Genomic DNA, 13,880 nt, shown 5'->3' on the forward strand with positions numbered 1-13,880 from the left:
AGGCAGAGCTTGCAGTGAGCCGAGATAGCGCCACTGCACTCCAGCCTGGGCAACAGAGCGAGACTCTGTCTCTAAAAAAAAAAAAAAAAAAAAAAAAAGCCACCCTGAAATATCATCTCACCTCAGTTAGAATGCAAAAAGATAAAAAATAACAAATACTGGCAAGGATACAGAGAAAAGGGAACTTTTATATGCTGTTGGTGGGAATGTAAATTAGTACAACCGTTATGGAAAACCAGCACGGAGATTCCTCAGAGAACTAAAAATAGAACTATTATATGATCCAGCAATCCACTACTGGGCATTTATCCGACGGAAAGAAAATCATATCCAAGGGATACCTGCACCCCCATGTTTATTGCAGCACTATTCACGACAGCCAAGATACGAGTTGGCCATAGTCGCTGCTTGTGCCTGTAATCCCAACATTTTTGGAAGGTCAAGACAGGAGGATCACTTGAGGCCAGTAATTGGAGACCAGCTTGGGCAACATAGTGAGATTCTGTCTCTACAAAAAAGAATTAAAAACTTAGCTGGGCATGGTGGCCCATGCCTGTAGTCCTAGCTCCTCGGGAAGCTGAGGTTGGAGGATCTCTTAAGCCCAGAAATTTGCAGTTGTAATGGAGCCATGATTTCACCACTGCACTCTAGCCTTGGGCAACAGAGAGAGACCCTTTTTTTTTTTTTTTTTTTTGAGATAGGGTTTCCCTCTGTCACCCAGACTGGAGTGCAGTGGCATGATCTCGGCTCACTGCAGCCTTGACCTTTCTGGGCTCAAGTGATCCTCCCACCTCAGCCTCCTGAGTGGCTGGGACTACAGGCACATGCCACAACACCCAGCTAATGTTTATTTTTTGTAGAGACGGGGTGTCACTACGTTGCTCAGGCTGGTGTCAAACTCCTGGGATCAAGTGATCTGCCTGCCTTAGCCTCACAAAGTGCTGGGATTACAGGTGTGAGCCACCGCACCTGGCCGACTCTGTCTCTTCCCCACCCCACCCCCAAAAAAAGGAATATTCTTCATTCCTAAAAAGAATGAAATCTCATCATCTGCAGTAACATGGATGGAACTGAAGGTCGTTATGTTAAGTGAAATAAGCCAGGCACAGAAAAACAAATTTTGCATGTTCTCACTCATATGTGAGGGCTAAAAAAAGTTCATCTCATGGAGGTAAAGAGATAGTTACTGGAGGCTGGGAACAACTTGGGGAGAATAAAGAGAGAGGCTGGTTAATAGATACAAACGTGGATAGAAGGAATAAGTTCTAGTGTTTGACAGCATAATAGAGTGACTATAGTTGACAATAACTGCATATTATTTGTATATTTCAAAATAGCTAGAAGATTGGAAATATTTCCAACTCAAAGAAATGATAAAGGTTTGAGGTGATGGAAACCTTAAATACCCCAGTTTGGTTCTTTTGTTTGTTTGTTTTGAGATGGAGGTTTGCTCTGTTGCCCAGGCTGGAGTACAAAGGCGCGATCTCAGCTCACTGCAACCTCCACCTCCCTGGTGCAAGTGATTCTCCTGCCTCAGCCTCCCGAGTAGCTGGGATTACAGGCGCCTGCCACCAAGCTTGGCAAATTTTTGTATTTTTAGTAGAGATGGGGTTTCACTACATTGGCCAGGCTAGTCTTGAACTCCTGACCTCAGGTGATCCACTAGCCTTGACCTCTCAAAGTGCTGAGATTACAGGTGTGAGCCACCATGCCCAGCCAAAATATCCCAATTTGATCAGTACATATTGTATACATGTATCAAAATACCACATGTACCTTGTATGTACAATTATTATGTATTAATTTTAAAAACAATTTCAGAAAAAGAAGATCTCAACAATCTAACATTACATCCCAAGGCACTAGAGAAAGAACAACAGATGAAGCCCAAAATTAGCAGAAGGAGGGAAATAACAAAGATCAAAGCAGAAATAAACAAGGACTAGAAAAACAACAACAAAATCAATGAAACTAAGAGTTGTTTTTTTAAAAGATAAACACAATTGACAAACTATTAGCTAGACTAAGAAAAAAAGACAACTCAAAATCAGAAATGAAGCCGAGTACAATGGCTCATGCCTGTAATCCCAGCACTTTCAGAGGCCAAGGCAGGTGGATCACTTGAGGTCAGGAGTTCAAGACCAGCCTGGCCAACACAGTGAGACCCCCATCTCTACTAAAAATAAAAACACTAGCTGGGCATAGTGGCACACACCTGTAGTTCTAGCTACTTGGGAGGCTAATGCAGGAGAATCACTTGAATCCAGGAGGCGGAGATTGCAGTGAGCCAAGATCGTACCACTGCACTCCAGCCTGGGCAATAGAACAAGACTCCGTCTCAAAAAACAGCAGAAACAAAAGAGGACACATTGTAATTCATAACACAAATATAAAGGATCCTAAGAAACTACTATAGACAATTATACACCAACAAATTGGATAGTCTAGAAGAAATGTATAAACTCCTGGGTACATACAACCTACTAAGACTGAATTATGGAGAAATAGGAAATCTGAAAAGGCCAGGCATGGTGGCTCATGCCTGTAATCCCAACAGTCTGGAAGGCCAAGTGGGTGGCTTGATTGAGCCCAGGAGTTTAAGACCAGCCTGGGCAATATAGTGAGACCCCATCTCTACAAAAGATACAAAAATTAGCCAGACATGGTGGCATGTGCCTGTAGTCCCAGCTACTAGGGAAGCTGAGGTGGGAGGATCAGTTGAGCCCAGGAGAAGGTTGCAGAATAGATCAATAACAATGAAATTGAATTAGTAATAAAGTCTCCCATCAAAGAAAAGCTCAGGACCAGACTACTTCACAGCTGAATTCTACCCAACATTTAAAGAAGAACTAGTACCAATCCTTCTCAAACCCTTCCAATAAATTGAACCAGAGAGAATTTTATGAGGCCAGCAATACCCTGATACTAAAGCCAGACAAGGACAGTACAAGAAAATTACAAGGCAAGAGCCCTGATGAACATAGATGCAAAAATCCTCAACAAAATAGTAGCAAATCAAGTTCAACATCATATTTTTTTATTTTATTTTATTTTTTGAGACAGAGTCTCACTCCGTCACCCAGGCTGGAATACAATGGTGCAGACCTCCACCTCCCAGGTTCAAGTGATTCTCCTGCCTCAGCCTCCTGAGTAGCTGGGACTACAGGTGTGTGCCACCACGCCAGGCTAATTATTTTGTATTTTCAGTAAAGACAAGTTTTCACCATGTTGTCCAGGCTGGTCTCGAACTCCTAACCTCAAGTGATCCACTTGCCTTGGCCTCCCAAAGTGCTGGGATTACAGGAATGAGCCACCACATCCAGCCACTCACCACTTCTTTTCAGCACAGTACTGGAATTCCTAGCCAGAGCAATTAGGCAAGAGAAAGAAATAAAAGGCACGCCAATAGGAAAAGAAAAAGTGAAATTCTCTGTTTGCTGAGGACATGATCTTGTATAGAGAAACCCCTAAAAACTCCACCAAAAAACTGTTAGAACTGAAATGAATTCCATAAAGTTGCAGGATACAAAATCAACATATAAAAATCAGTAGCTTTTTTTTTTTTTTTTTTTTTTTTTGGTGAGACAGGGTCTTGCTCTGTCACCCAGGCTGGAGTGCAGTGGCAAAATCACAGCTCACTGCAGCCTCAACCTCCTGGGCTCAAGCGACCCTCCCACATCAGCCTCTGGAGTAGCAGGTGTGCACCACTATACTTGGCTATTTTTTTTTTTAATTTTATGTAGAGACAGGGTCTCTCTATGTTGTCCAGGCTGGTCTTGAACTCCCGGACTCAAGCAATCCTCCCACCTCTGCCTCCCAAAGCGCTGGGATTACAGGTATAAGCCACTGCATCCGGCTACAGTGGCATTTCTATACATTACTGACAAACTATCCAAAAAAGAAATTAAGAAAATAATCCCATTTGCAATAGCAAAAACAACAAAAACTACTTAGGTGTAAACTTAACCAAGGAGGTGAAAGATACTGAAGACTATACATATTGAAGAAAGAAACTGAAGAAAATGCAAATAAATGGAAAGATATCCTGTGTTCTTGGATTTGAAAAATTAACATTGCTAAAATGTCCATACTACGTAAAACAATCTACAGATTCAATGCAATCCCTATCAAAATTCCAATGAAAATTTTACAGAAATAGAAAAAAATCCTTAAATTTATATGCAATGACAAAAGACCTCAAATTGCCAAAACAATCAGGCCAAAAGAACAAAGCTGGATGCATCGCACTCCCTGATTTCAAAATATGTTATTACATAAAGCTATTATAATCAAAACAGCATGTTCTGGCATAAAAACCAAACTGTAGACCAGTGGGACAGGATGGAATGCTCAGAAATAAACCCATGCATTTATGGTCAAATGATTTTCCACAAAGGTGCCAAGAACATACAATAGGGCAAGGACAGTAAATAAATGGTGTCAGGAAAACTGGATATTCACAGGCAGAAGAATGAAAGTGGATCCTTATATCATAAACAAAAACCGGCTCAAAATGGATTAAAGACTTCAATATAAGACCTGAAACTATAAAACAACTAGAAGTAAACATGGAGACGCTACACAGCGTTGGCCTAGACAATGATTATTTTGGATGTAACCCTAAAAGCACAGGCAATAAAAGCAAAAATAGACAAAGGGAATTGCATCAAATGTAAAAGCTTCTGCACAGCAAAGGAAACAATTAACAAAGGGAAGAGATAACACAAAGAATAGGTGAAAATATTTGCAAACCATACATCCGATAAGCGGTTAATATCTAAAATATATAAGGAACTCAACTCATTAGCAAGAAAACAAATAAGCTGATTTTAAAATGGGCAAAGAACCAGAACAGATATTTCTCAAGACATACAAATGTCCAGTGGGTTCATGACAAAAATGTTCAACATCGTTAAGCATTAAGGAAATAGAAATTAAAACCACAATGAGCTATCACCTCACACCTGTTAGAATGGCTGTTATCAAAAAGATGAAAGATAACAAGTGTTGGCAAAGATGTGGAGATAAATGAATCCTGTACTTTGTTGGTGGGAATGTAAATTAGTACTGTCATTATGCAAAATGGTATAAAGATTTAAAAAACTAAAACTAAGCCAGGTGCGGTAACACATGCCTGTAGTCTCAGATACTTGGGAGGCTGAAGTGGGAGGATCGCTTGAGCCTGGGAGTTCAAGGCTGCAGTGAGCTATGATTGTGCCACTGTACTCCAGCCTGGGTGACAGAGCAAAACCCAGTCTTTAAAAACAATAACATCAACAACAACAAAAAAAACCCTACCACCAGCAATCTGACTTCTGGATATATGTCCAAAGGAATGGAAATCAATACATTGAAGGGATATCTACATGCCCATGCTCATTGCAGTATTGTTCACAATAGTCAAGATATGGAATCAAACTAAGTGTCTGTCAGTGGATAAACGAATAAAGAAAACGTGATATATTTGGAATACTATTCAGCCTTTAAAAAGGAAATTCTGCCATTTGCAACAGCATGGGTGGAACTGGAGGACATTATGCTAAGTGAGATAAGCCAGGCACAGAAAGACAAATACTGCACGATTTCACTTATATGTGGAATCTATTGAACTCACTGAAGTAGAGAGTAGAATGGTGGTTACCACAGGCTGGGGAGGGGAGTGAGGAATCAGGAGTTTTTGGGCAAAGGGTATAAAGTTTCAGTGAGGAAGTTTGAGATCTATTGCATGGCAGAGTGGCTATCGTAAATAAAAGGTACTGTGTATTTCAAAATAGCTGAGCAAATTTCAAATGCCTCACCACAAAAAATAAGTGAGGTGAGGAATATGTTAGCTTGATTTAATCATTCCACATTTTGTGTGTGTGTGTGTGTATATATATGTATGTATATATATATATGTATATATATATAATCTCTCAAAACATCACATTGTACCCCATTAATGTATAAAATTTTGATTTATCAATTAAAAATAATATTAACAATTTTAAAAGCTAATGTATTGATGGATTAATATCATTAAAGATAACATTGAAGAGAAAAAGCAGCTATAGAAGAATATGTTCGGTATGATACCAGATTTAGAGAACATGCAAAACAGAAAATGCAAACATTTGTGGAAAAGAATACATGGGAATAATATAGACCGAATTCAGGTAATGGTTACATCAGGAAACGGAAGGGAGTGGGATCATTAAAGATACACAGGGGGCTTTTCTTTTATCTACAGTATTATTTTATATTATTTTATTTTAGGCAGGGTTTCTCTCTGTTGCTTAGGCTGGAGCGCAGTGGCACTATCTCAGCTCGCTGCAGCCTCAACCTCCCAGGCTCAAGTGATCCCCCCACCTCAGCCCCTCGAGTAGCTGGGACCACAGGTATGCACCACCATGCTCGGCTAACTTCTGTATTTTTTTGTAGAGATGGGGTTTCGCCATGTTGCCCAGGCTGGTCTCCAACTGTTGAGCTCAAGCAATCCTCCTGTCTCAGCCTCCCAAAGTGCTGGGACTACAGGCGTGAGCCATTGCTCCTGGCCTGTATTTTATTTCTTTACCTAGGTGGCAAATAGCATGAATACTTACTCCGTTCAGATTTCTGTGCCTGAAGTATTTCATTGTTTTAAAAAACACTCTTTCTAGAAACCAATGATTTGAGGAGGGTTGAAGGAGTTAGATATTGTTAGCATATGGTTGCCATTTCCAAATATTTGAAGGAACATGTATAAGAAAAAAAGGTATTCTGTTTGCTAATGCATATGTACAAGCATGTGTTAACTGTAAGCCACATACATATTGCTATCACTGCTTCAGAGGACAGATTTAGGACAAATGGGAAGACACTACAAGGAGGCAGGTAGATTTGGGCTCAATATAGACATGTTTAACAATCAGAGGCAGCACAATGTCAGAGACGAGAGCAAGACGGTTTGGAGCCAGCCTGCCTGGGTTCAGGTCTTGGCTCTGCTCTTTGTAGGCAGTATGATTTGGGGCAAATTATTTAACCTCTGTGTGCCTGTTTCCTATTCTGTAAAATGGGAATAATACAGAGTGCCTACCTCGTAGGCTAGAATAAGGATTAAATGGTTGATTATTTGTAAAGTGCTTAGAACAGTGCCTGATACATAACAAACACTATGTAAGTGTTCGTAAAATAAATCTAAGAAAGAATCTAGCAAATGAAGAGCCTGCCTTGTAAAGCAGTAAACTCTTCAAGGGCTCATGCAAAGGCTGGATAAATCTCTTTTAAGGATGGTGCAGGGATATTCTTCCCTTCTAGTCTAGAGATGTATGCTTCTTAAACTTCATTATGCACAGAAACCACAGAGGGATCATATTAAAATGCAGATTCTAAGTCAATGAGCCTGAGGTGGGGCCTGAGATTCTTTTTTTTCTTTTTTCTGAGACGGAGTCTCGTTCTGTCATCCAGGCTGGAGTGCAGTGGCACGATCTCAGCTCACTGCAACCTCTGCCTCCCAGGTTCAAGTGATTCTCCTGCCTCAGCCTCCTGAGTAGCTGGGACTACAGGCACATGCCACCACGCCTGGCTAATTTTTTTTGTATTTTTAGTAGAGATGGGGTTTCACCATGTTGGTCAGGATGGTCTCAATCTCCTGACCTCATGATCTGCCCACCTCAGCCTCCCAAAGTGCTGGGATTACAGGTGTAAGCCACCGTGCCCGGCCTGAGATTCTTCATTTCTAACAAGTGGTGCCAATGCTACGGTTCTCCTGAGGACCACACCTTAAGTAGCAAAGCTCTAGATGGTTTTATTCCTACTGTCATGCATCACAATTTCAAAGATGCTTAGTTTTTTATTGTTGTTTTTTTTTTTTTTGAGACCGAGTCTCACTCACTCAGGCTAGAGTACAGTGGCCCAATATCACTCACTGCAACTTCTGCCTCCTGGGTTCAAGCAATTCTCCTGCCTCAGCCTCCCGAGTAGCTGAGATTACAGGCGCATGCCACCACACCTGGCTAATTTTTTTGTATTTTTAGTAGAGACGGGGTTTCACCATGTTTGCCAGGCTGGTCTCAAGCTCCTGACCTCAGGTGATCTGCCCGCCTCGGCCTCCCAAAGTGCTGGGATTATAGATGTGAGCCACCGTGCTCAACCTCACAGATGCTTAGTTCTTATCTCTGATGAATCATCAATTTGCAGCAAATTCTAAACACAGTTCTCTTTCAAAACCAACTTTTGGCCCCTTAATTAACCAATAATAGTTTGATTACTAAAAGAACTAAGTTTTTTTTTTTTTTTAAGAGATGGGGTTTTGCCATGTTGCCAGGGCTGCTGGCTTGAACTCCGGGACTCAAGCGATCCTCCTACCTCAGCCTCCCAAAGTGCTGGGATTACAGGCGTGAGCCACTGTACCCGGCCTAGGAGTAAGAATTTATAGGAGGTTTGGGGTGATGTTTTATATAAACATATATATTTCCATACTGCACATAATTATTTTTTTTTTTTAAGAGATGGAGTCTTGCCCTGTCATCCAGGTTGGAGTGCAGAGGAGCAATCATAGCTCACTATAGTCTCTAACTCCTGGCCCCAAGCGATCCTTCCACCTCAGCCTCCACAATTGCTGGAATTATTAATACAAGAGGGAGCCACTGAGCTCAGCAATAATTATAATTTTTATATTCAATTCAGATTTTTGTCATTTGGATTTTCTTAAAGCAGAAACATCTCTATGAGAAATAAAAATAGTAAAATATAAGGGAGGAAGTTCCTGCACTGTTTGGGAATCTACATTAAGAGTCTGCATTTGATATAATAGAGAAGAGGATGCCACTCTAGATTCCCAAGCAAGGAAGTGAGAGAAGAAAAACCATGTTTGGGAGCAGGATAAATTGGAATGGAGAATGTCAAGACTCGAAGTGAAAACACAAAATACAGAACCGATAATTTTGTTAAAGTGTGGAGGTATGGTTCTGAGAGCTGCTAATGAGGAAGACCAGTGGGATTCACATCTTAGAATACATTAATTCAACAATAAGCTGAAGAGGCAAATTAGACTTCGGTGGACTCTGGTGAATCCTACTGGGCTCCAGTGGGAGTCTCAACCATTTGATATGACATAACTGGACCTCCAGGTACAATTTGAAATATGAGTATGTTCTGAGACAGATCGTTAACACCGTGATCCGGAACAGAAACCCACAGAATGGCTTGCTACTTGGGGATGGTTGATATGAGTTCCGGTGGTTTGGTCTAAATTATACTCCATGCTTTCTTTCCTTCAGGAAATCTTTATTGATCATAGTCGACTTAGAACCATAGGGACCCCAGAGTTTTTCTAGGCCTGGCTGCATACAGGAATTGAATCTTGTGGCTAGTATGTACCTACTGTTTTCGGGCTTGGTAACAAAGTGGTTCACGGTTATTCAACATAAAGCTATCAGAGGCTGGGCATGGTGGCTGATGCTCGTAATCCCAGCACTTTAAGGGGCCAGGGTGGGAGGGTCCCTTGAGCCCAGGAGTTCAAGACCAGCATGGGCAGCGTAGTGAAACCTCATCTCTACTTAAAAAAAAAAAAAAATTGGTGGCACATGCCTGTAGCCTCAGCTACTTGGGGAGGATCAGTTGAGTTGGAGGCTGCAGCGAGCTGGGATTGCACCACTGATGGCACTCCAGCCTGGGCAACAGAGCAAGGCCCTGTCTCAGAAACAATTTTAAGCTATTGGAACCAACTTCTGCTGCTGCTGCTTCTAGGAGCACAATTTGCAGTATCCTTAGATCTTAGATCTGAAATAGCCACTGAGTGGAGAGAAAATAGAGAGGCAGTGAACAGTATATTTTATTTCTTTGTTCCTCTACTTGTCTAGGTCAAAGTGGAGAGTTTCCTGGTCTATATTTTTTAAAAGTAGGGCATAAGTCAGGGAGAGACAGGAGAAACAGGGATTCAAGCAGATAATTCTAGAGTTTTCTTTAAAATTGGATTACTTTTAACAGTTTGTTTTTACTCACCACCACTGCACAGAGGTTGTATTTAGGATATTTCCGGAAAATTGAGCAAATATAAGGAGTGAGGTCCAAGTTAGTGAGTGGGTAATGAATCAGCTTCCTTTTTGTTGTACCCTGAATGTCAAACCTGCAGGAATAATAAATGTGTGAAATACAAAGTAAGCTTGTGAACCACTCATTTGTCTACATGACAAATTCCGAGTATTTTAAAAGTAATTTCTTGACTGGGCACAGTGGCTCATGCCTGTAATCCCACAACTTTGGGAGGCCAAGGTGGGCATATCCCTTGAGCCTAGGAGTTTGAGACCAGCCTGAATAACATGGCAAAACCCCGTCTCTACATAAAATTCTCACCTGTAGTCCCAGCTACTCAGGAGGCTAAGGTAGGAGGATCATCTGAGCATAGGGAGGCTGAGGCTGCAGTGAGTCGTGATTGCACCACTGCACTCCAGCCTGGGTGACAGAGTGAGACCCTGTCTCTAAAAAAAAGGAACTTCTGGCCTGGCAAGGTGGCTCACGCCTGTAATCCTAGCACTTTGGGAGGCTGAGGCAGGTGGATCACTTGAGGTCAGGAGTTAGAACCAGCTTGGCCAATATGGTGAAACCTCGTCTCTACTAAAAATGCAAAAAAATTAGCCGGGCATGGTAGTGGATGCCTGTAATCCCAGCTACTCAGGAGGCTGAGGCCAGAGAATTGCTTGAACCTGGGAGGCGAAGGTTACAGTGAGCTGAGATCGCACCACTGCACTCCAGCCTGGGTGACAGAGTGAGACTCCATTCCAAAAATAAAAAATAAAAAAAAAGTAATTTCCTGGAAAGATTATTTGGTACAGACTTATAAATTACTTTTTTCTTATCTGTTTAAATACCGCATCCACAAGCCTCACCAAAATGAGACTGGAATTTGAATCAGGGAGTGAGATAGCAAAGATTCAAGCTAAACTGAACCTAGCAGGGCAAAAAGAAAGGGATAACCAAGGCTCCACATTGGGGGAAGTGGAAACCCCATTGATAATTCCTGAGGCTTTTGCTCCAGCTGAGCCTATTTATTCTAACCAAGCTAGCTCAGCTTTTCCTTATCTTGTTTTCAGCACAGGTAGTCTTGGCAATGTCCTGTTTTCAAGCTCTGAGTTTTTGTTTTTTTTTAATGTTTTAATAAGAACATTTTGTGAAAATCTTTCACATTCTGTATTGTTACATGGATCCTAAGTTTGTAAATCTGGGCTCACATCAGAGTTACTCAGAAGCTTTTAAAAAAATAATTATGTTCATTTTGGAAAAATGGCTGATGGAGGTCTGAGGCTGGGAAATTACCGAGACTGAGACATTCTTGTGTCAGAAAGCAAGATACCCTGTTTTCAAAAAACTAAGGGAATGCCATGTGATCCAGCAATTCTGTACCTAGGTATCATCCCAAGAGAAATGAAGCCTTAGGCCCACATAACAAGCTATCTGCTAGTATTTGTAGAAGTTGTATTCCTAACTACTCAAAACTGTAAACAACCCAAACGTCCATCAACTGGTGGAGACATAAGCAACTATGGTACACTCACAAAAAGGAATAGCACACAGCAATAAAAAAGGCACTACTAATGCACGCAACAACACAAAAGAATCATGCTAAGTGAAAGAAAAACTCTGAAAGCTACATACAGTATGACATAGCACGTTCTGGAAAACACAAAATTATAGGGACGGAAATCAGATCAACAATTTCTATAGGCTTAGGGAGGAGAATGATTAGAGAAGAGCATGAGATAACTTTTTGGGGTGATGGAAATGGTTTATATGTTGGTTGTAATGGTTACATGACTGCATGCATTTGTCAGAGTTCATAGAACTGTGCACCTAAAAATGATACATTTTATGTAAGCATACCCTAATAAACTAATGGGGCCCCAGGAGCTGACTTGAAGGGGCTCCCACTGGCCAATTTTGAACAATTTGAACACCAAAAGCAATGATGAGAGACATCTAGTTTTCAGTTCAACACGTAAGAAAACTTTGAAGTCACCATTCTGTCCTAACAAGTTAAAAGCTAAATAAAGCTTTTGGTTATTTTCCTTCCCTCAGGAAGGAAAGAATTAACCGAAAGGAAAATAAACAGCTCTTCTTAGAGCTGAAAGAGCAGTGAGGTCACAGGACAAAACACTGCCCCCAAAATTGGAAAAACAGACCGGCAAACAGAGAATCACAGACTTACCAGAGCCAAAACTGCCGAGCAGAAACCTCTGAGGGAACAGGTCTGCGTAGGGAAACCTGAACTGTAATTGATGAACTGCTAGAGGCTCAGCGCGGAGTCTGAGAGTTAAAAACTCCAAAGAATCCAGTCACGGGGGGCCCACACTTTGTGAACTTTCCTTCCAGGAGCCCAACCACACTCGTACGGTAAATATTAGAGACAAATCTCCTCATGCTTCTGGCAGGAAGAAGGGAAAGAAACCATTCTGAAATAGGCTAAAGCACCCTGTTCGTAACGCCTGCCCACAGGAGAAACTCATCAACCAGAGCCTAACCTGCTGGGGTCTTATCAGAGCTTAACTAACCTGGGGGAAGGAAAACACCCAACTCCAGCCCACTCTAGCCATCCTGTTCCACCGAAGGGGGTGTGGAGGGACTGAGCAGCGCTTGTGAAGTTCGTAGTCTGGAGGCTGAAGTTCATTAAAAGACCGAGACCCACTCATAGGATTATGGAACGCTTCCCCTCCCCCTCCGCCTTACCACCCCATCATTAAGGTCTATTTAAGTCAGTTTCTCTTACCCAGTTCATCATATCTGGCTATCAGGAAAAAATTACAAGGCATACTAAAAGGCAAAACACACAGTTTCAAGAGACAGTAAGCATCAGAACCAGATAGGGCACAGGTGTGGGAATTTTCAGACTAAGAATTTAAAACTGATCAACACACTAAGGGTTCTAACGAATAAAGTAGACAGCATGCAAGAACAGATGGTCAGTGTAAGCAGAGACTTGGAAATCCTAAGAATGAATGAATGAACCAAAAGAAATGCTAGAGGTATCCTTGTTAGTACAGTGGTTAGTTTCTTTTCTTTTCTTTTAACTACTAGAGGAAAAAAACTGCATCTTCTAACATGTGAAGAATGCCTCTGATGGGCTCATTAGTAGACTGGACACAGCTGAAGAAAGAATCTCTGCGCTTGAGGAACCTCAGTAGAAACCTTTAAAACTGAAAAGAAGAAAGAAAAAAGACTGGCCGGGCAGGCGCAGTGGCTCACGCCTGTATCCCAGCGCTTTGGGAGGCCAAGGTGGGAGAATCGCTTGAGCCCAGGAGTTTGAGATCAGCCTGGGCAACAAAGTAAAAGCCCCCCCCTCTGCCCCCACCATGCCTCCTAAAAAAAAAAGAAACAAAGAAAATAGACTAAAAGAAAAAAAAAGCACAACAATATCCAGGGACTGTGGGACAACTACAAAGATGTAACATCTGTGTAATGGCAATACCAAAAGAAAGAGAAAAGAACAGAAAAAATATTTGAAACAATAATGACTGAGAATTTTCCCAAATTAATGCCATACACCAAACCACAGATTCAGGAAGCTCAGAGAACACCAAGAAAGATAAATACCAGAAAAATGACACCTAAGCATTTCATTTTCAAACTGCAGAATATCAAAGATAAAGAAAAAAATCCTAAAAGAAGCCAGAGTGGGGGGGGGGGGAAACACACCTATAGAGGAGCAAACATAAGAATTACATCTAACTTCTCAGAAACCATGCAAACAAGAAGAAAGTGGAAAAAAATATTGAAAGTGTTAAAAGGAAAAAAACCCACCAACCTAGAATTCTGTACCCTGTAAATTAACCTTCAAACGTGAAGGGAAATAAATACTTCACTGGACAAAGAAAAATTAAGGGAATTTTTTGCCAGTAGACCTGCCTTGCAAGAATGTTAAAAGAGGT

The 13,880-nt window shown here is 41.3% G+C and overlaps 1 protein-coding gene across 1 annotated transcript in view; it reads right to left on the reverse strand.

Moving 5' to 3' along the window:
* USP50 (ubiquitin specific peptidase 50) overlaps positions 1 to 13,880 on the reverse strand; it is a 46,792-nt gene that overhangs the window by 19,056 nt on the left and 13,856 nt on the right. Inside the window, exon 6 of the mRNA XM_019011088.4 lies at positions 9,964 to 10,087. Coding sequence (XP_018866633.1) covers positions 9,964 to 10,087 — 124 coding nt within the window. The remainder of the gene's footprint in view (positions 1 to 9,963; positions 10,088 to 13,880) is intronic.

The sequence above is a fragment of the Gorilla gorilla genome, chromosome 16 (assembly GCF_029281585.2).
Source record: "Gorilla gorilla gorilla isolate KB3781 chromosome 16, NHGRI_mGorGor1-v2.1_pri, whole genome shotgun sequence".
Lineage (NCBI taxonomy): Eukaryota > Metazoa > Chordata > Mammalia > Primates > Hominidae > Gorilla > Gorilla gorilla.